General features: G+C 47.6%; 1 protein-coding gene across 1 annotated transcript in view; it reads left to right on the forward strand.

Moving 5' to 3' along the window:
• TONSL (tonsoku like, DNA repair protein) overlaps positions 1–21336 on the forward strand; it is a 281739-nt gene that overhangs the window by 153645 nt on the left and 106758 nt on the right. The window contains exons 13-18 of the mRNA XM_030220206.1: positions 2762–2851; positions 3252–3324; positions 3949–4112; positions 4684–4807; positions 10488–11515; positions 16501–16595. Coding sequence (XP_030076066.1) covers positions 2762–2851; positions 3252–3324; positions 3949–4112; positions 4684–4807; positions 10488–11515; positions 16501–16595 — 1574 coding nt within the window. The remainder of the gene's footprint in view (positions 1–2761; positions 2852–3251; positions 3325–3948; positions 4113–4683; positions 4808–10487; positions 11516–16500; positions 16596–21336) is intronic.

The following is a 21336-nucleotide window of genomic DNA, read 5'->3' on the forward strand; positions in this document are numbered from 1 at the left end:
TTTTGTCAAAGCCCCCTGTCAAGCCTCCTACAGTGTCATGGGATCTCAATGTCGTTCTCACCCAGCTGATGAAACCTCCTTTTGAGCCACTGAACTCCTGCCATCTGAAGTACTTGACCTGGAAGGTCATTTTCTTGGTGGCAGTTACTTCAGCTCGTAGAGTCAGTGAGCTTCAGGCCCTGGTAGCCCAGGCCCCTTACACCAAATTTCATCATAACAGAGTAGTCCTCCGCACTCACCCTAAGTTCTTGCCAAAGGTCGTGTCGGAGTTCCATCTGAACCAGTCAATTGTCTTGCCAACATTCTTTCCCCGTCCTCATTCCTGCCCTGCTGAACGTCAGCTGCACACATTGGACTGCAAGAGAGCATTGGCCTTCTACCTGGAGCGGACACAGCCCAACAGACAGTCCGCCCAATTGTTTGTTTCTTTTGAACCCAATAGGAGGGGAGTGGCTGTGGGGAAACGCACCATATCCAATTGGCTAGCAGATTGCATTTCCTTCACTTACGCCCAGGCGGGGCTGGCTCTTGAGGGTCATGTCATGTCTCATAATGTTAGAGCCATGGCTGCGTCGGTAGCCCATTTGAAGTCAGCCTCCATTGAAGAAATTTGCAAAGCTGCGACGTGGTCATCTGTCCACACATTCACATCTCATTACTGCCTGCAGCAGGATACCCGACGCGACAGTCGGTTCGGGCAGTCAGTTCTTCAGAACCTGTTTGGGCTTTAGGATCCAACTCCACCCCCCGAGGGCCCTGTTTGTTCTGTTCCAGGCTACACTCTCAGTTAGTTGGTAAATTTTTTAGGTCAATCTCAGTTATGTCCTCGCCGTTGCGAGGCCCAATTGACCATGGTTGTTGTTTTGAGTGAGCCTGGGGGCTAGGGATACCCCATCAGTGAGAACAAGCAGCCTGCTTGTCCTCGGAGAAAGCGAATGCTACATACCTGTAGAAGGTATTCTCCGAGGACAGCAGGCTGATTGTTCTCACAAACCCGCCCGCCTCCCCTTTGGAGTTGAGTCTTCCCTTGTATCTCTTTTGCTACATACGAGACTGGCCGGCTCGAGCCGGTTTCGGGCGGGAAGACGGCCGCGCATGCGCGCGAGAGCTAGCAAAGGACTTTGCTAGTGAAGATTCCGATTGGAGGGGCTGCCGTGGACGTCACCCATCAGTGAGAACAATCAGCCTGCTGTCCTCGGAGAATACCTTCTACAGGTATGTAGCATTCGCTTTCCCTCCCCCAGCTCTCTTTTTTTTTCCCTTTACTAAATGTAAAATGTTATATCCGTTCGGGCACAGATCTCTAATTTCTGGTTCATCATTTATTTGAAACCAGGTTTCTGTAATGAAGACCAGGTCTGGTTGCTTTTCCTCTAAACTGTGTCTTATAATGTAGGCTTTATTAACTGCCCATCTGGCATTAAACTAGGCACATGCGAAACAGTGGTCCCTGATGATGTGTTAAAACTCGCAATGTTTTGGGCACTTTAGATCTACTAGATTTAGAGATTCTCCCATTTTGAGATGAATTAATGGGGACTACTTCAATTAAATTTGGCATGTTAATAGAGCAGTCTATCAAATTATCATAGGATCTTGTATCATTACCCTACTTAAAGTGGTGCACCTGGGATATAATGACTGGTATTTGCCAGTTTAAACCCTTGCATATATCTATTCCACTTAAGGCCATACAAGTTAAAATATAAAATCCTATCCAACATATTATGGTTCAATAATTTTTATTGGAGAATCACAAGACAACATTTGTTTAGGATCATGTACAATTTGCATATCTGACATAAGTCCTGACAACATCTAAGTTATTTGAACACATTGCCTGTCAGCCCTTCTATGTTCTCTTCCACTCACCTCTACTTTTACCTCATTGCTGTTCACTCTCCAATAGCTTTTTACAATTTTCTCCCCCCCCCCCCCCCCCCCGGAATTTGCACAGTTATGATCCGCAACCTTCACGCTTTAGCCACATGACTTCCCTCTCAATCACATGTTCATTATCTGCCCTCTGGCTTGGGCCGTCAAAGTCAACCAGAATGGAGTCCAACAGTGCCAAAAGTTTTTCCTGAGCTTAGGCTCCTTAGTTCCCAAGGTTGTTCTCTCTGTGCGCAGCAGGTGGATCATCTGTCCCCTCCACTGGGAAACTGCAGGGCCCTCTGTGGACAGCCACGCTAGTAGGATTGTCCTCTTTGCCACCATTATAGTTCTAGATCCAAACGCCCCGTATCCAAAATATTATAGAAGCTTAAAAGCTGTTAATAAGGTAACAAAAACAAGATTCAGCAAACTGACCTGGTGCATCTCATGATGTGTCTACTCAGACATCTAGCTTGCTGATAAATTTGCAACATTAAAATTGTTTTTAAATTATTTTATTTTTTACTAACAAGCAAAAATTGTGCACGAAGAGGCACATCTCTTCAGTTCAATGCCTTAGGAGCAGGCTTCCTTTTTTAGTGAGTCCTGACTGATGTCGCCGGTAAGGGCCAAGCTGTTCCAGCTCTTCCTCACACAGTCCGTTCTGAGACACACAGGTCTGGTGCATTGATTAGATGATTAAATGGCGAGAAGTTAAAGCTACTTGTGCTACAGGCTGTGAGGGTAATGGCAGGTAAATGGTCATTTGCCTCAGGAGCAGGTTATCTTTTTAGCAAGTCCCAATTGATGTCAGCGGATCACTCTTTATCCTGTACCCTTATATTCTGTCTTTGACTATTCTTTGGGGTTTTTTTTTTGTCTGCAGTGGAACCGACGCAATGAGAAAGGTGAGACCCCGCTGCATAGAGCCTGCATTGATGGAAATTTGAAGCAGGTCCAATATGTGATGGAGAAGGTTTGTTTTGCTTGTAACTAACCATTATATGAGACTAACTGTATCTATCTAGATATAGATATATGAGGGAGGGGAGGGTTATCACTTATAAGAGTAGGTGTGCTTGCATGGGTGAGTTGTGGTCTTATCTGCATTAAGGTGGGATATTGCTCACAGAATGGGTGATAGTCTCCCTTATCTAGGAAAACCATCATCAAGGTTACCAGCAAACTCCCTGATACAAGGGACAGGCAGAGCCTGATTATATTCTGGTTATGAAGGTGAATGCATTCAGCAACATAGCGCCTCTAAGTCCGTACTGGAAGTTGGTGTGTGCTCTGCTTATAAAGGATAGTGCTTCCAGAGACACATGCCAAGTATGTTAGTGTTTGACGATGTCCTCTTTTGTGTTCTATGTCAGGGGCATCCATTGAACCCACGGGATTATTGTGGATGGACCCCACTGCATGAGGCCTGCAACCATGGGCATCTGGGTAAGAAGGAAGAGGCAATCAAAATTTTGAATCTTGCAAGCAATATCTTTAAGGGTTACCTTCAGTAATCACTGCTGAATTTGTGGTCTGTTAGTTCTGGTGGTTTTATTATACACTTAGGGGCTGTCTTTCAAGATGCAGATGACTGAAAGCAGGATGTAGCCAAATCTTGATGGATCCATATTGTTCCCCCTCCCTCATCCTTTTGCTCAGCTGAATGTGCGGCAGTATGGTCATTAACTACACAAATGTAGCTAGGTAGGAGAGGACATATTAGTTATTTTTTTAATTGACTGGGATAGCTTGATGTTCAGTAGTCAGATTTAGTTGAATATTTAGCCACATTTTAAGTTAGTAAGTGGTTATCTGGTGATCTTTAGCTGCTCTCACCTGGATGAAAATCAGTCCTTCATTTGCAGGCTGAGGTTCATGAACACTGAACCTGAGCAACTCTTTCCTGGGGGTATTACTCATCGATTTAAGTGGGCTGCAGTTGATGAGCGTTGCTTTCCATAGCATCAAAGGGGGGGGGGGGGGAGAGGGTATTGTTTATAAAGTAAACAGTAGGGTGATTGAGCAGCTCTCTCCTTGATATTTATTGCATCACTTCTTCATAACCTTCAGAGATCGTCCAATATCTTCTGGAACATGGTGCTAACATTAATGACCCTGGTGGCCCTCTGTGTGAGGGGATAACCCCGCTCCATGATGCTCTTGCCTGTGGGCACTTTGAGGTGGCAGACGTTTTGATAAAAAGAGGAGCTTCAGTGACTCAGAAGAATGCTCAGGTGAGTGAGAGAGGACATGTTCTATCATGTACCATGGATTAGCACTGAATCATGTTGGGAGCCTACAGGCATTGAATGGAAGTTTAGTTGTAACCATACACACTGTCCTATTGACTCTGAGAATGGTTTGACATCAATTAAACCCATTTCCTGGTATTTGAATGCTATAATGAATTCCAGGGTGCTCTCAGTATATGTGCCAATAGGTGTCATCATTAGACCTCCCATTACTATGTCATGCTGCAACACCCATGGATTTACCCGTCACTGTGTTTATTGGATTCAAGTCATGGACTGTGATCTGTATCTTTGTCCCTCAGATACTTGACAAGTCTGTACTAGCTTCATAACATTTCTAGGGTAGAGCAGGCAGCCTACACAGAGACGTTTACAAAGGAAGTCTTGCACTGTATGTGTCTATGCTACCCTACAAGACACAGCTTTACAATTCTCCTTCTCTTCCCCCCCTCCCCCCACACACACTTCTTCCTATCTCAGGCGGCCTGCAGGAGAAATATATGTGGAGGGATTAGGTGAAATTCATGTACTTCATGTCTGTTTCCTTACACAGGGTTTAGCTCCCCTGGGCACTCTTGAAGAATGGACAAAAATTTATAGGAAGCACCTGGACCAGGAGACAAGGCAGAAGCGACGAGACACTGAGAATTTGCTGAAAGAGGCCATGTCTGGCAGGGGTGAGTAGGAGGAGCCAGACCACGATCTGATCTTTTGACTGGATTCTTGTACACAGAGTGCCTTCATTTTTTGTTTTTTCGATTTCTTTCCATTTATATTTTTGATTTCAAAATGTAACTTAACATCAGTCGCAAACTCACATTTAGCGACAAGACTGCCACGTATGTCATTCAAAAGTCATTACATTCCTAAGGACCAATCAAAACCCTTAAACCCTCAAAAATTCCCCTCTTCCCCCCCCCCCCCATTTCTTTGAAAACCTCCTATCCCTCATTCTCTAACCTATTATTTGACCTATTAAATACATTTCAATCAGATGACCATCGCTCATATTGTTCCCATACTTTATGGTAAAGTCAGTCGTCCCGTACGCAAAGCTGTAAGTTTGGATAGCAATCGAATGCCATCCAGTTTGCGTATAATAGCTTGTAGATCTGGAAGAGATGGCTGCTTCCATGCCGCCGCTAGTACCAGTTTGCTTGCGATGAATAGCAGGCCTCGTAGGAAGTTATTAGGCAAAGCGATTGGTAATGCCATGAATAGATATAGAATCTTTGGAAGCAGAACCATTGTCACCGCGCTGATCCTCCCAGTCCATGAGAGTGTTAACCCCTCCCATCTGATGAGATCCTTGAGAAGCTTACGTACTGCTTCAGGGAAGTTATATTGAAATAGTTCTTCTATGCGCCGGGGGATGTTAACTCCTAAGTATCTCACATGCCGGGTCGCCCAACGGAACGGATACAAAGACTGGAGGGACGTCACTTGCTGACTGGTGATATTTTTATCTAAGGCCTCTGACTTATCGAAGTTAATCCTAAATCCAGAGACTATGCCATAGGCCTGTATCATCCCTTGAATCACTGGGAAAGAGATCAGTGGCTCCTTTAACATGAGTAATATGTCATCTGCAAAAAGGAGCACCCGAGTCTCCTGTCTTCCTAATCTCGGGCCTCTAATCTCTGGGTGCGCTCGGATCTTGATAGCCAGGGGTTCCATAATCATGGCAAACAACAATGGGGACAACGCACAACCTTGTCTCATCCCCCGAGGGCTGCAGTTCCGCCATTGCCTGCTCCGCACTAGTTTCCTCTGCTCGGGCCGCCATGTTTTTTTTCAGCCCGTCCTGCTCATATGCGAACTGCGACAGATCAACCGGCTCCCCCCGCTTCTGCATGTTTGCCCCGGGATTTCACCAGTCTGCTGTTGCTCCCGCTGGTCCCGGTTGTAGCTGCTTATTTCTGGGGATCGCCAAAACGCTATTTATTGCTGTGGGCGCTTGGGAGCATGGCGATTAGGATGCCATGCTCTCCGATGACGTCACTTCCATGACAATTTCTTCACGGCCTACGTGCTGTGAACTGTGGAGTCTTCTCTGTATAGAGACTCTTTCTCTTCTCCCGGTGGCGAGTCTAGGTACGGGTGTCTATTTGTCCTATGCTTCTGGCTCACGCTTGTATCTTGGTTTGTGGATTGGGCTTACAAGGAACCCTGGGGAGCCCTGCTCCATTTGGGATTTCTCTTCCGTACACTCCCCGGTGGTCCAGGCAGAATCCTACTACTACTATGACTACTTATCATTTCTGTTGCGCTACTAGGCTCCATTCCCAGCTGACAGCTTAGGTTTCACAATCTCATTTTTGGGTTCTTTTCTAGTAACCTGTGGCTGCAGCTGGATACGTTCCCTTACCTGGTAGCTTTGCAGTTGCACCTTGCTGTTTGTTGGTTCTGGCCTGGGGTGCCTTTCGAATGTGGGATTTTGTGCCGCATGAGATTCTACGCAGGCGGTGGATTATGGTGTCTGATTCCCTGGTTGAGGGCGCTGTGGGGCTCACCAGGCAGCGGAGTGTTTCCCCCTGGTGCTGCTCTCAAATATTTCTTCCGGTCTGTTTTAATAGTAGTACTATGCAACTTCCTTAAGTGCCTCCTAGTCTGTGTACTTTTTGAAAGAGTAAAAAATCGATTTATGTTTACCCATTCTACACCACTCAGTATTTTGTGGACCTCTTATCATAAGCCCCCTCAGCTATCTCTTTTCCAAGCAGAAGAATTCTAACCTTTTAAGCTTTTCCTCATATGAGAGGCATTCATAGTAACATAGTAGATGACGGCAGAAAAAGACTTGCATGGTCCATCCAGTCTGCCCAACAAGACAAACTCATATGTGCTACTTTTTGTGTATATCTTACCTTGATTTGTAACTGTCATTTTCAGGGCACAGACCGTACAAGTCTGGCCAGCACTATCCCCACCTCCCAACCACCAGCCCCGCCTCCCACCACCGGCTCTGGCAAAGACCGTATAAGTCTGGCCAGCACTATCCCCGCCTCCCAACCATCAGCCCCTTAATCATTCTGGTCGTCACAGACTCGGGGAAAGTGAGCCCTTGAGCCGCCGCCGGGATCAGGCTAGCGGCAAGCGAATCACCCGGGCTAGGCAAGGCTGGCTCAGACAGGGGTCCATTAAGACAGGCTTGGCAGGTAGAAGACATGACTGGCAAGGCTGGCTGAGGATCAGACAATCAGGCAAACTTCTGAGCAAGGCAGGCAGGAGTCAGGCAAAGCAAAGCTGCAATGTCACTCAGTTTCAGGTTAATCTGTGTTATGTCCTCACCGTTGTGAGGCCCAATTGATCAGTGGTGGTTGTTTCTGTGAGCCTGGTTGCTGTGAGAAAGCGAAGATACTTCACTGTAGCAGGCATTCTCTGTATACAGCAAGCCTTATATTCTCAAAAACCTTCCCGCCTCCAGTTGGAGTTGTCTCCTATTTTTATTTATGATGCTTTAGTATTGTAATGCGGGAACCCTGCTCTCGCGGCAGGTGGGAAGGCATTCGCCTATGTGCAGTGGAGTGTGTCTCGTGCTCCACAAAGCTCTTTTAAACTTGTTATAAGCTCCTGAATGGGCAACGCGGGTCACATTACCCACTTATGAGAATATAAGGCCTGCTGTCCTAGGAGAATTCATGCTGCAGGTAAGTATCTTTGCTTTGTCCAAGGGCAAGCAGGGCATACTTCTCACAAGTGGGAAGTCCCTAGCAATCCTGGGGGCCCCCACAAATATGCTTCCAGACTGAGGATATAACCCTGTTTTTCAAAACCACAGTATCTGCAGTTAGATAAGTTAGTGAGCCTGCTAAACACTGAACCTGGTATTCCAAACTCACTTTAGGGCCCGATGCACCAGGGCAGCCATAAAATATGGCTTCCTTGGTGAAACTTATCGAGTCGCAAACAGCGAATAATGCACAGAGGGGATCACATGCAGATGAGATGCATGGATCCCCCTTTGTGCATCTGTCGCTGTTCGCAACTGAAAGCTGTCAAATGCATCTGACAGATTGCACAAAAATCCCTGGTGGTCCAGTGGGCCACCTCCCAACCTCCCCGGTGTCCCCTCCCTGAAATAATTCCCTGGTGTTCCGGTGGACCCCAGCCCCCCCCCCCCCCCCCCCCCTACACCAGCAGAGATTTACCCTGGTGTTCTAGTGACCTCTCTCCCCTGCCAATACTTTAAACTTAGAGGTAGGAGCAACATCTCCTGCATCGGGCCCCTCCACTTCCAAAATGGCAGTGCTTAGCCCTGCCCAGTCCATCCCAGAATGCACTGGTGGCACAGCTGATTTTTTTTTCCAGCTGGCAGATTTACATCAGCCACTCCATTACTTGTGAAGTTGCATTGGCTTCTGGTCAAAGCTAGGGCTGAGTTTAAACTGTACATCATCACATTTAAGATCATTTATGGTGTTGCACTGCTTTACCTATGTGATTTGGTACAACTTTAACATAGTAATCTTAGTAATAATAGAAAAACCCATGATTGAATGTTGCTAAATTTTCCAGCAGTTTGTTTTATTAGATTTAAGAAGCTATTTGAACCTTCATTATCAGATTGTTTTGCTGTGGAACTCTCTGCCTTTTTGAGATTAATTTGCTTAATTATCAGTTATTTCGTAGAACTCTCAAAACATTTTTATTTCAGAAATATTTTGGATAATTAGAGCCTTAAGATTTGTTCTTACAACTGTAAGTATGTTTTATCTCAGTCTTGATAGTATGCACTTCCTGAGGTGACGTCTTGGTGCTCTTAATTTGTAATCTGCAGTGTACTAAAATTGGTATTTGCGGACAAGAAGCCCTGTATAATGTAACATAACAGGAGGAGGATTTCCTAATAATAAAAGGACAACTATCCAAGATACAACGGGATTGAGCAAGTTTATGTACAAAAGGAATAGTATCAAAAGTGGATCAAATTTGATCTGAAATATTAAATCGGTGTATGGGAGTCACAGGGGTCCAATCTTAAATGGTAGAATCCTGGACGAAGTTATTTGAAATTGTTTGAACTTCATTTGAGAAATATTCAGCTAGGTTTTGAGCATCAGGTTGTTTTTCTAAAGCATCAAGCGATAGAGGTGTTATAAGTTACAGTCCAAAAAAGAACTGTAGAACTGAGAAGAGGGACTCCAATTAATTCATCAAAATAAGATGTTTTAGCCAGAGCAACTTCTGTTTTATAATAGCTAAGCTAGGATTTCCAAGAAAGTTCAATTGACAAGTCTTTAGATTCATGCCATAAAATTGCTTTAAACTCTTTAATGCTTATGGTGAAGATAATCTTATAAGTTTATTTTTCTGCATAGGAGCAGGTAAGGTCTAATGATTTTTTTTAATCAAATCATCCAATTTGATGATATCTTAATAAGATCAGAGTAATTGAAGAGTACAGTTAATATTAGTCCAAAATTTCTCCTTATTAATGTTTGGTTTTGTTTTCAAAGAAAACCCATGCCGTTTTACAATCATAGTTTAACACAAACCTGCATGGGTTTTCTTAGAAGAAAGATAATATACAAGTATAAATATAATGCTTTTCCTTCCCTAAACCAACTGCTGGCCTGTTATCTCAGCCTCTACCCTCCTTGCTGGACTCCTCCTCACGCTCATCCTCACCTTGTCACCCTTACTTCCTCCTCATTCTCACCCTTCTCTCCTCTTCCTCACTTAGTCACCCTTACCTCGTCGCACCCTCACCTTGTCACCCTCTTCTCACCCTCTCCTTCCTCCCACCTTCTTACCTTTTCCTCTCCTTCCTCCCACCTTCTCACCCTCCCCTCTCCTTCTTCCCACCTTCTCACCCTCCCCTCTCCTTCCTCCTGCCTCCCCCTCTTGCTTGACTGCCTTTCTATCTTTCCCCCTCTCATTGAAGTTGTTTGACAGGTTGGTCTGTCAAAAAAAAAAAAAAACTGGGAAGAGCTTCTCAATATCCTTGCATTGACCATTTAGCATGGTTGTCGGTGTTAGCAGGTTGATTTTATAGTAGTATATGCTCTCTGGGGTATACGAGAGAGTTTTAGTATTCTTTGAATAGTGATTGCTTTTATGATCACTGGCTTGCAGTAATTCCCTGGTGTAATGGGTATGGAATTTGGCGTTGGATGTCATTACTTACATTGACTTGAAATGTTGTTAATTTAACTTGTCTTTAGATTGTTCTCTTGTCTTTTAGATTGTAAGCTCTCTGAGCTCTCTGAGCAGGGACTGTCCTTCTATGTTTAAATTGTACAGCGCTGCGTAACCCTAGTAGCGCTTTAGAAATGCTAGTTAGTAGTAGTAGTAGTAGTAATTTGGCTTTCTCTGGTTCTCACTCATTCTGCATATGTTTGTCCCTTTCTATAGATTTCTCGGCCCCACAACATGCTCAAGACTTCCATGACAGTGACTTGTTTGATGCAGAAAGTTCACAGACTCTGACCCAACATTGTGATGTGGATTTCCTAGCAATAAAGAAAAATGGCAGAAGACCTCAGAATGATAGTGAGGTGCCTTTTCCAATGTCTGCTTCCTATTCTCGAGTCCTGGGAAGCAAGAGTGGAGAATGCCCCCTGCAGCCTTCCAATACAGAGGAGGACATGGAAGAGTTGGCTTTCAGCACACAGGTTTTTGTGAGCCAGAGACAGAGAATGTGGAGAGCTGACAAAGAGAACTCATCTGAAGAAGAGCAAGACCATAGCATGGTCCCTCTGAGACCAGTCAAAAAGAGGGTTATAGGTCGGCAGTCACCATTGGGTTTAGAATGTATGGATATTGAGAGAAAGCAAACCTTGACAGACGAAAGGAGGCAACCGAGTACCAGGCGTGAAGATTCTTCTTTAGGGCTGTTGGACAAAGAAAAGAACATGGATCTGGACCTTCCCAACACTGGGAGGTTCATGTACCAGCAAGCCATGCGTGACTTGGGTAGCGCCAAATCTAGACTCCTTGGTCAGAGCTTGGCAGAGGTATCCACTGCATTACTGGCACCCAGAGATGAGGCTGCACTCATACCTGCTGATCAATACCTAGCTGATGATTGGCTTGAAGATGACCTTAGGAAGTGCTATCCCATGAAAAGAAGCCGAAAGGATTCTGTAGACAGGACTGAAGAGCCTATGGGAGGCACTGAGACAGACAGTGATGATAGTGATGCTCCCTTCATACGACAGCCTACCGCACGGACTACCATACTCTGCAAGAAGAGATCACGGCAGACAAAGCTGACACAGATAGTGGACAGAGCTGTGGTGGGACGGACTAAAACTGGGCTTCAAGGGGCTGGTGGCAGCCTTGCCAATACCTCCATCCCCAGAGGGACCAATCCTATCAGTGGTGGAAGAGAGAGCAGCATGGACAGTAGTGTGGGGAATGTTATAGGTGTTACTCCACTGGTGAGCAAGAGGGGCATTTTTGCATTATGGACTGCTAGAGTGGGTATGAACTTGAGTATACTGTTCTTAGAAAGAGGAAGAGGTGATAGTATCTGTTTCTGGGGTATCAGCAGAGATTCAGTCCTCACAGGCAAAGGATGAAGTTGAGGTATCTTTCCTTGGGCTTTAGCAGGGATCTACATTAAAAGTAGAAGGCTTAATAGGGGGAATTCTGTAACTTGGCACCAAGCTGTAGGTTAGCATCTATACTATAGAAACCATTTTAATAGTCAACAATTTTTTTATTTTTTTCTCTGCTATACTCTGTGCATAAAATCATATGTGCATAAGAACTAAATTCACTACTTATAAACCACTGGTATCAATAATGATATATGAGTGCTCAGTGAAATAGCATCGTGCTTTGGCTGGTCTACTGCACATTATATGCTTTTTTATACATCATTGCACGTCAGCCCTCCCTCACTCTTACTTTTCTCCATCTGTTAATGTGACCCTAAGACTAATACAAATTGTATTAAAAATTGGCACTTAGCTTCGGGCTGGATGCATTTGTTGTATTAGAATCTTCTGATGGATGTTAATGCAGTAGACTGCCAGGGTATCTTGTGCTCGTGATTACAGTAACGTGTCTTAAAACCTCTAGTCCTTCACGTGCAACTGATAGTATTCCATAAGATGTGTGTGTCGCTTGGCTCCCCCATGGTGCCTCTCTTGCAGTTACCCTTGCAGTGTACAGAATAGAAATAGCCCAGTGCTTCCCAAACCTAGTCCTGGAGGCACCCCAGCCAGTCAGGTTTTCAGTATATCCACAATGAATATTTATGAGAGAGATCTGCATGCAGTGGAAACCACTCAAATAGCCTAAAACTTACATGCATAACTGCCAATTATTGGCCTCTCTGACATGCATACGTGCTGCTATTGTATAACATATGAGCACTTAGTGCCTAACATTCCTTATCGTCTTCTCCAGACCATTCCCAACAAATGGGTAATATGCACTCCTACCAGCAGAGGGAGACTGAGAACTATTGAGCAGTGCTCCTGTATAAGGTACTGTGTAACACTGACCTGCTCAGTATTTCTCAGTCTCCCAGCAGAGGTAGGTGTTCTGTGCAGCCCTGCTCCGTGTTTCTGGGTGCGCCGGTTTTGGCCCCTGTTAGCTTTATGGTCTGGGTTCCCCTTGGGGATCCTAGGCTGTTTGGTAATTTCTTTAAAAAAAAAAGGGGGGGATAAAGGATTTTTAAAAAACAAGACTTTTGTCTTGTAGAGAGGGACAGCTGCATTTGGTCTCTTGCCCTAGGCCCCTGCACCTTTTGGGGGCATACACTCTGATCCGGGTCCCTCCCTCGTGTGTCGCTCCCCTTGCCCTTGGGCAATATGCCTCGACCTTCTCCTCCCTGCTTCCCTTGGAGAAGTTCATTCAGGGGGGGTAGGGGGGTACAGAGCACCATATAAAATTACAAAAAAAAAAAAACCCGAACCAGCAAACCTAGCTTTAAGGTGCAGGCACTGCCATTTCTGTACACCATGGACACGGTTGATTGCAGCTGCAGACTTTGTGGCCGGCAGGGGAAATGTGCTCGTGGTGGGACGCTGGTGGCTGGACACTGCGAGGGTGGCGCTTCCTCTCATGGCAGCACAGCCAGAGAAGGTGCGCCATTGTGCAGTCTGGCGTGCTGTGAGGTTTCAGTGCACACCGGCCTCTGCTGAGTGTGCGAGGAGACAGAGCCCATTCACAATGAGGAGCCCAAATTGAGTTTGTCGCTAACAGGGGTGCGGCGAAAATGCCCCACCAGCCTATGGAGGTTGTTTCTGGGGACCTTGACCCTCCTATGCATGTTGCTGGATGCAGTTTTGGCAGGCATGCCTGCCATGTTGACTCAGACTGCTCCTGCCCTTGATTTGGGTGAGGAGCCACCAGCCCTCTATCAGCACGGTGCCTCTGGGGTTGCTCCTCATTTTCCCCCAGAATTTGTACTTTTGTTGCATCAGGCTTATTGCTTGAAATGGGGACTCCCGCTGGATTCTTCTGGTGGTCCGCCAGTGCCTCCGGTACAGGACGTGGCCGTTGGGGCCCTCAGTGTGGACCCTTGGGGCCAAGAAGCCTCGTATGGCTATGTTGAGAGACCTAGAGGATGCTCTTTAACTCAGGTCAGAGCCTCTTGGGGAGGCAGACAGTGGGGAACATTGGGATGCGGGGTCCCTGGACGAGCCTGCTCAGGTTCCTCTGGGGGGAGGATCCTTCGGTGGTACGCATTTTTAGGCACCAGGAATTACCGTCCTTGTTGGCTGAGGACCTCCAGTCTCTGAAGCTGTCAGGGGATCCACTTTTAAAGGGAGTCTGCAGACCACCCTAGAGGTTTTAAGACACGTTACTGTAATTTCTCCTTAGATGCCAAGTTATAGAATGAAATGGAATAATGTTTCACCCTGGAATATTAGAAATCTAACCCAAAGAGGGTGGAGCTTACAGTTTCTGCCCTTACAGTTTATTACTACTTTCTATGCTGACTAAACTGTTGCGCAGGGCTAAGTGGTATACACACTTACAAAAAGGAGTAATCAGAAACAGAAAGAACCTACAATAACGTAAAGAACAGAGCTCACACACATCACCTTGGAGTATTTGAAGGGATCTATTCCTTAGGAAGAGGAGAGGATTATAGGGTCCATAGAATATTAGGGAAGATGGGGTGGGGGTGAGGGTTCTGTCTAGCTTTTCAGTACTAGTAGGGATCTACCTCAAGTGGGGGTGGGTGGGTTTAATAGCTGTCTCTGGAATATTAGGGTAAAAGTGGAGGTTATCATGATTGACTCGAAGAGCTTGGCAAGGATCTGCAGCACATTACATGAGAAGAGGAAGGGTTCTGGAGTTTTAGAAGGAATCTACAATACTTGTTTGGAGATAGTGGAGATGTTTATCATGTTTGATCCTGGAATATTTGGCTCAAAAAAGATATGGTGAACATGGTAGTAATTGCTGGCTCAGGAATATTGGCAAGAGCCACTAGGGGCAGGGAGCTTTTAGGGTGACACTTTTCAAATTGCTGCATTGTTGCAAAGACTACACATACTTTTTACACATAGGCTTTGCACCAGCTCTGAGAGTGGAAGTACCTTCGTACTTTCACAGTGTTGCTGCAGGTGCATAGTACATGCCGTGTCTCTTGTATTTGCATTTTCTTTAGTGTCCTCTCCAGAGTAGTCTGGAACCTGTTAATAAATTGGAACCCACCTAGCTTATAGGTGGTCTATACATTTTTTAAATAAATACAATAAATAGAAATAAAATAGTTCTGTGTAATTTTCCCCTTAAGGGTGTTGTGTAGCCAGAGGTAGTATTTTGTTGTCTCCAGTGGATGATGATGTTACATTGTGTACCTTCTGAGCTGATTTGGCCAAATAAACCCCTGAACCGATTGTCTCTGGTTACAGTAGAGCCAAGTTTTAGTTTCAACCTAAATAACATGTCTAAAAGAAAGCAGATACTTAAGAAGAAACTTGGAGGAGTCTAAGTCCCTTCTCTTTATACGTCCCCTTTTCCCCAGGAGGGGTTTTGCATGGGTTGAGGTGCTTGAAAGAAGGAAGAATGTGGCTGAGTTTGCAGCACAAAGTTTTTGCCACAGCAATGTAAAGCCCATAAGTGCAGACTTAGGCGCTGTTGTTAAAGCGTTCATGGTCCTGGGCAAAAGCGGAAGCATAAGGCTGACAAGCGTGGAAGTAACTAGTCAGATGCTTTGTCTGCTGCGTGTTCTGTTGTCCCACATATAATAAATGGGGACATGCCAGTCAGGCAGTGGGTTATCGACATTGCTCAGAGTGAGAGTGAAGTGCAGGCATGGAGGTGCCAGGTCAGCCTGAGTGCCTCCTGCATTTTATTATTTATGAGTGTGGACAAGGGAAATAAGACTTTGAATTATGCTGTAAGCGTAGATTTATAACATAAAACTTACAATTTTGTTAACAGCATAACAAAAAACGTAGCGCTGCGTACGTCTAGTAGCGCCATAGAAATGATAAGTAGTAGTAGTAACAATAGTAAAATAACCAAGAATAAATACAATAAATGAGGTAAACTTGAAAACAGTAAATTGAAACCTAATAATAGAACTACTGTGAAACAGTATCAAAAATATACACATTTAACAGAACTGGAATTCAAATACCAGAGTTATAATACAATGTTAGCATAGTACTGGTCTACTGGGACTAAAACAATAGGTAAGACCTGATTTCTCTTCCTGCAGATAGATTTTTCCTGGGAAAGTGTATGCGAAGATCTGAAAATGCTATCTGCATTTGTATTTTCCATTTTCTTAGAACATCTGTTCTCTTCTTAATGTGGCTGAAAGCACATACATTGTGGAACAACACATGGCTTTTCAGCTGCCTAGAGGATGTGCATTTTTTACAGACAATTTATGCTGGTAAAATGTTTGAAATTTGGCTTCTTAAAGAGTAAATCAAAACTAGGTGCCTCAGTGCAAACTCTACAGATTTGTTTACCCACAAATTTTGCAACAGTGATTATTGCCTGCTTTCTTTATTTATAATTTTCAGTACAAAAGTACAGATGTAATTCAGTCCCCCCATACACTCTGTCCCCGGGACTGCCTCTAGTCTACACATAAAAGCACATAGTAACATAGTAAATGACTGCAGATAAAGACTGAACGGTCATCCAGTCTGCCCAACAGTCACATTCATCAGTTCATGATTAAATCAACATATGTGGTATTATATAATAATAATAAAAACACATCTTTAACCTAGGGTGAGTAGTGATCAAAGAGCTTATGTTCATGGGTTAAAAAAACCTGATTTGTCCATAGCAGTGCCTTAACTATTGCTCTCCCTGTGTTTAGTTCTGGAGCAGTAGTGGGGGTCATATCCAGACATCATTGTGTCATTGATGGATATCCCCCTTCTGTTTAGTCATTTGTCTGTCACACAATCCTGTTTCCCTTCTCTCTTCATAGATTCCTGATGTGGCAACAAGCTCAGCTGTCCCTCCTACCATCAGAGTCCGGGTCAGAGTTCAGGATGAAGTCTTCCTGATCCCTATACTCCCCAGGTACTGACACGTTGGGACCTGATTTTACACATTTGTTTACCACTTCCAGGTTGCCTAAAAATAAATACAGCTAGCCAAGACAAAAGTAGTATAAAATAATCATGTCCATTGAGCTGCTGTTCACAGAAACTGCCAGCTGTAATTTACCCTTCCTACAAATGAGAGATTCCTGTTCACGGGCATGCAGTCTTGCATCTGTGTGTATCCTCTCAGGGATATAACAATTCCTCCATTACCCCTGGCACAGATGCTAGTCTTCATTTTCTTCAGAGGGATATGCCTCCCCACCACCACCACCATTGGACAGGATGTAATGTAAGCCCAAGGAGGTTTGATTGACAGGGGATTGGCTTCATTTGACAAGACTGAAGCCATCTACACCCAAAGAGGTTTAATTGCTTCCCTATGCAGCTGCTGCCATCTTGATACTCTCAAAATATATTACTTCATGTGGCAACAAGCTCTGCCTACTGGCTTCAGGCCAGATAATTGGCCAAGCATGCTCCTGCAGTCTCCTGTCAATTAAACTTCCTTGTGTAAGCCTACTTAAATAGCACTTTTAGCTCCTTTAGGCCTGAGAAGGAGAGGTCAAGTTGAGATGGTACTTTGGTTAGCTGTATGGCAGTATTCCCAGCTTCCAAAGTACTGAGGCATGAAAATCAAGGCTGTATATATAGCTTGGGTCTTTGCAGCAATACACACAGCCCTTGAATGGGGGTCAGGTCTGGATTTGAACTGGGCACATCACTAACGTCTATGAGTCTGAAGAGCAGGCGTTCAGAGCTGTGCTGGAACTTGGGACTCATACAGCACAGTACTCTTAGACACTGAGAAGCAGGGTGTCGGGTATGGTATTAGATATCTTCAGAGAAAACAGTTACTTACCAGTAGGTCGTGTTCCCAGAGGACAACAGGATAGATATTCTCATATACTTTTCCTCCTCCCTGTGGAGTAAAATTCTTTCTCCGAGGACAAGCAGGCTGCTTGTTCTCACGACCGGGGTGACGTCCGCGGCAGCCCCCACCAACCGGAAAAAAAGCTTTGCGGGACGGTCGGCACGCAGGGCACGCCCACCGCGCATGCGCGGCCGTCTTCCCGCCCGTGCGCGACCGCTCCCGCCAGTTCCTTTTTTTCCGCGTCTGGAGAGAGTCGTGCCTCGCCGCTCTCTCTGATTCAGCCGCCGGATTTCGATCGCGTTTACGCGGATCGTGCTTTTTCTTTGTTTATCGTTGTTAGTTACCGTCCGGTTTCTTTTTGAAAAAAAAAAAAAAGAGAAACCCTGCGCGTGTGGAGCACGCGCTCCCTTTTTCCCTCGCTTCCAGCGGGGACGCCGCATTGCGGCCTAGTGGCCGCACGGTCGTTTTCCTTTTCGTGGTGTGATTTCAGCCACCATTGACGACTTTGACTTCGCCGACGCGATTTTTCCGTCGATGTCCTCAAGGGTCCCGAGTGGATTTAAAAAGTGTGGTCGCTGCGGCCGGCCGATCTCGCAGACCGACACCCACGCTTGGTGCCTCCAGTGCCTCGGGCCGGAGCACAATATCAAGTCGTGTTCCCTGTGTCTCGGTCTCCGGAAACGGACTCAGGTTGCGAGGCAAGTTCTGCGGGGACCGTCTTTTTGGAACTTGCGCCGGCCCCTCGACGTCGACCTCGACGGCATCGGTATCGACGCCCGGTCCTTCGGTACCGGTATCGATGCCCGAGACATCGGCACCGATGGCATCGACCCCAGGAGAACAGGTCCCGTCGGCCCGCCGGTCCGCTGGCGAGGGTAGAGGTGAGCGGCCGCGTGGGCAGTCGGCCCCGGTCACTCCCTCAGCCCGTGGCCCTCGGGACCGAACCCTGTCTGACCCGGCTCCCCGGGACCGAGGGGGATCGTCCTCCTCCTCCTCCTCCATACCTCCCGGCACCGGTGAAGCGCATCGGAAGAAAGACAAGAAGTGTCGTCACCGGTCGCCCTCGGTGCATCCGGACATCGGAGAGGAGGCGGCGCCGAAGCGTCATCGTCGAGAGGAGAGGTCCCCGTCGGTCGTGGAGGTACCGACGCGTCAGGGTTCCGGCACCTCGGTGCCGTCTCCTGGCCCCCATCAGCTTCTGGCACCGACACCCCTACCGGCCCCACCGCCTTTCCCGGCAGCGGGCCTGGACGAGTGCCTCAGAGCCATCCTTCCGGGGATCCTGGAAGGGCTGATGCGCCAGGCTGTGCCCTCGGCGCCGATGTCTGTGGCGCCGGTGAGCTCTAGCCCGGCGCCGGGGCCGTCGACACCGCCGCCGCTTGCGGCGCCGGTCTCGACCGCCACGCAGGTGGAGTCCCCGTCGACGTCGATGGAGGGAGCTCCGTCCCCGCCGGCGCGGGAGTCCACCGCTCGACGACACCGAGACCTCGGTGCCTCGACGTCGAGCCGGGCCCGGTTCAGGACTCAGCTACATGAGCTTATGTCCGATACCGAGGATGAGGACTCGTGGGGGGAAGAGGAGGACCCTAGATATTTCTCCTCAGAGGAGTCTACGGGCCTTCCCTCGGACCCCACGCCTTCACCGGAGAGGAAGCTCTCACCCCCCGAGAGCCTCTCCTTTGCCTCCTTTGTGCGGGATATGTCTATCAGCATTCCCTTCCCCGTGGTCTCTGTGGAAGAGCCGAGGGCCGAGATGCTCGAGGTCCTCGACTATCCATCGCCACCTAGAGAGTCCTCCACGGTGCCGCTGCACAATGTCCTCAAGGAGACACTGCTTCGGAACTGGGTGCGACCGTTAACTAACCCCACCATTCCCAAGAAAGCAGAGTCCCAATACAGGATCCACTCCGACCCAGAGTTAATGCGGCCCCAATTGCCCCATGACTCGGCGGTCGTGGATTCTGCTCTCAAGAGGGCACGGAGTTCGAGGGATACCGCCTCGGCGCCCCCGGGGCGGGAGTCTCGCACTCTGGACTCGTTTGGGAGGAAGGCCTACCAATCCTCCATGCTCGTGACCCGCATCCAGTCATACCTGCTCTATATGAGCATTCACATGCGGACCTATGTGCAACAACTGGCGGACCTGGTCGAGAAGCTCCCGCCGGAGCAGTCCAGGCCTTATCAGGAGGTGGTCAGGCAGCTGAAGGCGTGCAGAAAGTTCCTGTCCAGGGGTATCTATGACACCTGTGACGTGGCATCTCGTGCTGCGGCCCAAGGTATAGTGATGCGCAGGCTCTCATGGCTGCGTGCCTCTGACCTGGACAACCGCACCCAGCAGAGACTGGCCGACGTCCCTTGCCGGGGGGATAACATTTTTGGTGAGAAGGTCGAGCAGATGGTGGACCAACTGCATCAGCGGGAAACCGCTCTCGACAAGCTCTCCCACCGGGCGCCTTCAGCATCCACCTCAGCAGGTGGACGTTTTTCCCGGGCCCGGCAGGCTGCACCCTATTCTTTTGCAAAGCGTAGGTACAACCAGCCGGCCCGAAGGCCTCGTCAGGCACAGGGACAGCCCCAGCGCGCTCGTTCCCGTCAACAGCATGCGCCTAAGCAGCCCCCTGCTCCTCCACAGCAAAAGCCAGGGACGGGCTTTTGACTGGATCCACGGGAACATAGCCGCCCTCAAAGTGTCCGTACCGGACGATCTGCCGGTCGGGGGGAGGTTAAAATATTTTCACCAAAGGTGGCCTCTCATAACCTCCGACCAGTGGGTTCTCCAAATAGTGCGGTGTGGATACGCCCTGAATTTGACCTCCCTGCCTCCAAATTGTCCTCCGGGAGCCCAATCCTTCAGCTCCCATCACAAGCAGGTACTTGCAGAGGAACTCTCCGCCCTTCTCAGCGCCAATGCGGTCGAGCCCGTACCACCCGGGCAGGAAGGGCAGGGATTCTATTCCAGGTACTTCCTTGTGGAAAAGAAAACAGGGGGGATGCGTCCCATCCTAGACCTGAGAGGCCTGAACAAATTCCTGGTCAAAGAAAAGTTCAGGATGCTTTCCTTGGGCACCCTTCTGCCAATGATTCAGAAAAACGATTGGCTATGTTCCCTGGATTTAAAGGATGCATATACTCACATCCCGATACTGCCAGCTCACAGACAGTATCTCAGATTCCGCCTAGGCGCACGACACTTTCAGTACTGTGTGCTGCCCTTTGGGCTCGCCTCCGCCCCACGAGTGTTTACAAAGTGCCTCGTGGTGGTGGCGGCGTACCTACGCAGGCTGGGAGTGCACGTGTTCCCATATCTCGACGATTGGCTGGTCAAGAACACCTCGGAGGCAGGAGCCCTCCGGTCCATGCAGTGCACTATTCAACTCCTGGAGCTGCTGGGGTTTGTGATAAATTACCCAAAGTCCCATCTCCAGCCCACCCAGTCTCTGGAATTCATAGGAGCTCTGCTGAATACCCAGACGGCTCAGGCCTTCCTTCCCGAAGCGAGGGCCAACAACCTCCTGTCCCTCGCTTCGCAGACCAGAGCGTCTCAGCAGGTCACAGCTCGGCAGATGTTGAGACTTCTGGGTCATATGGCCTCCACAGTTCATGTGACTCCCATGGCTCGTCTTCACATGAGATCTGCTCAATGGACCCTAGCTTCCCAGTGGTTCCAAGCCACCGGGAATCTAGAAGATGTCATCCGCCTCTCCACCAGTTGCCGCACTTCACTGCTCTGGTGGACCATCCGGACCAATTTGACCCTGGGACGTCCATTCCAAATTCCGCAGGCCACGAAAGTGCTGACGACGGATGCATCTCGCCTGGGGTGGGGAGCTCATGTCGATGGGCT

The sequence above is a fragment of the Microcaecilia unicolor genome, chromosome 1 (assembly GCF_901765095.1).
Source record: "Microcaecilia unicolor chromosome 1, aMicUni1.1, whole genome shotgun sequence".
In the NCBI taxonomy this organism is placed as follows: domain Eukaryota; kingdom Metazoa; phylum Chordata; class Amphibia; order Gymnophiona; family Siphonopidae; genus Microcaecilia; species Microcaecilia unicolor.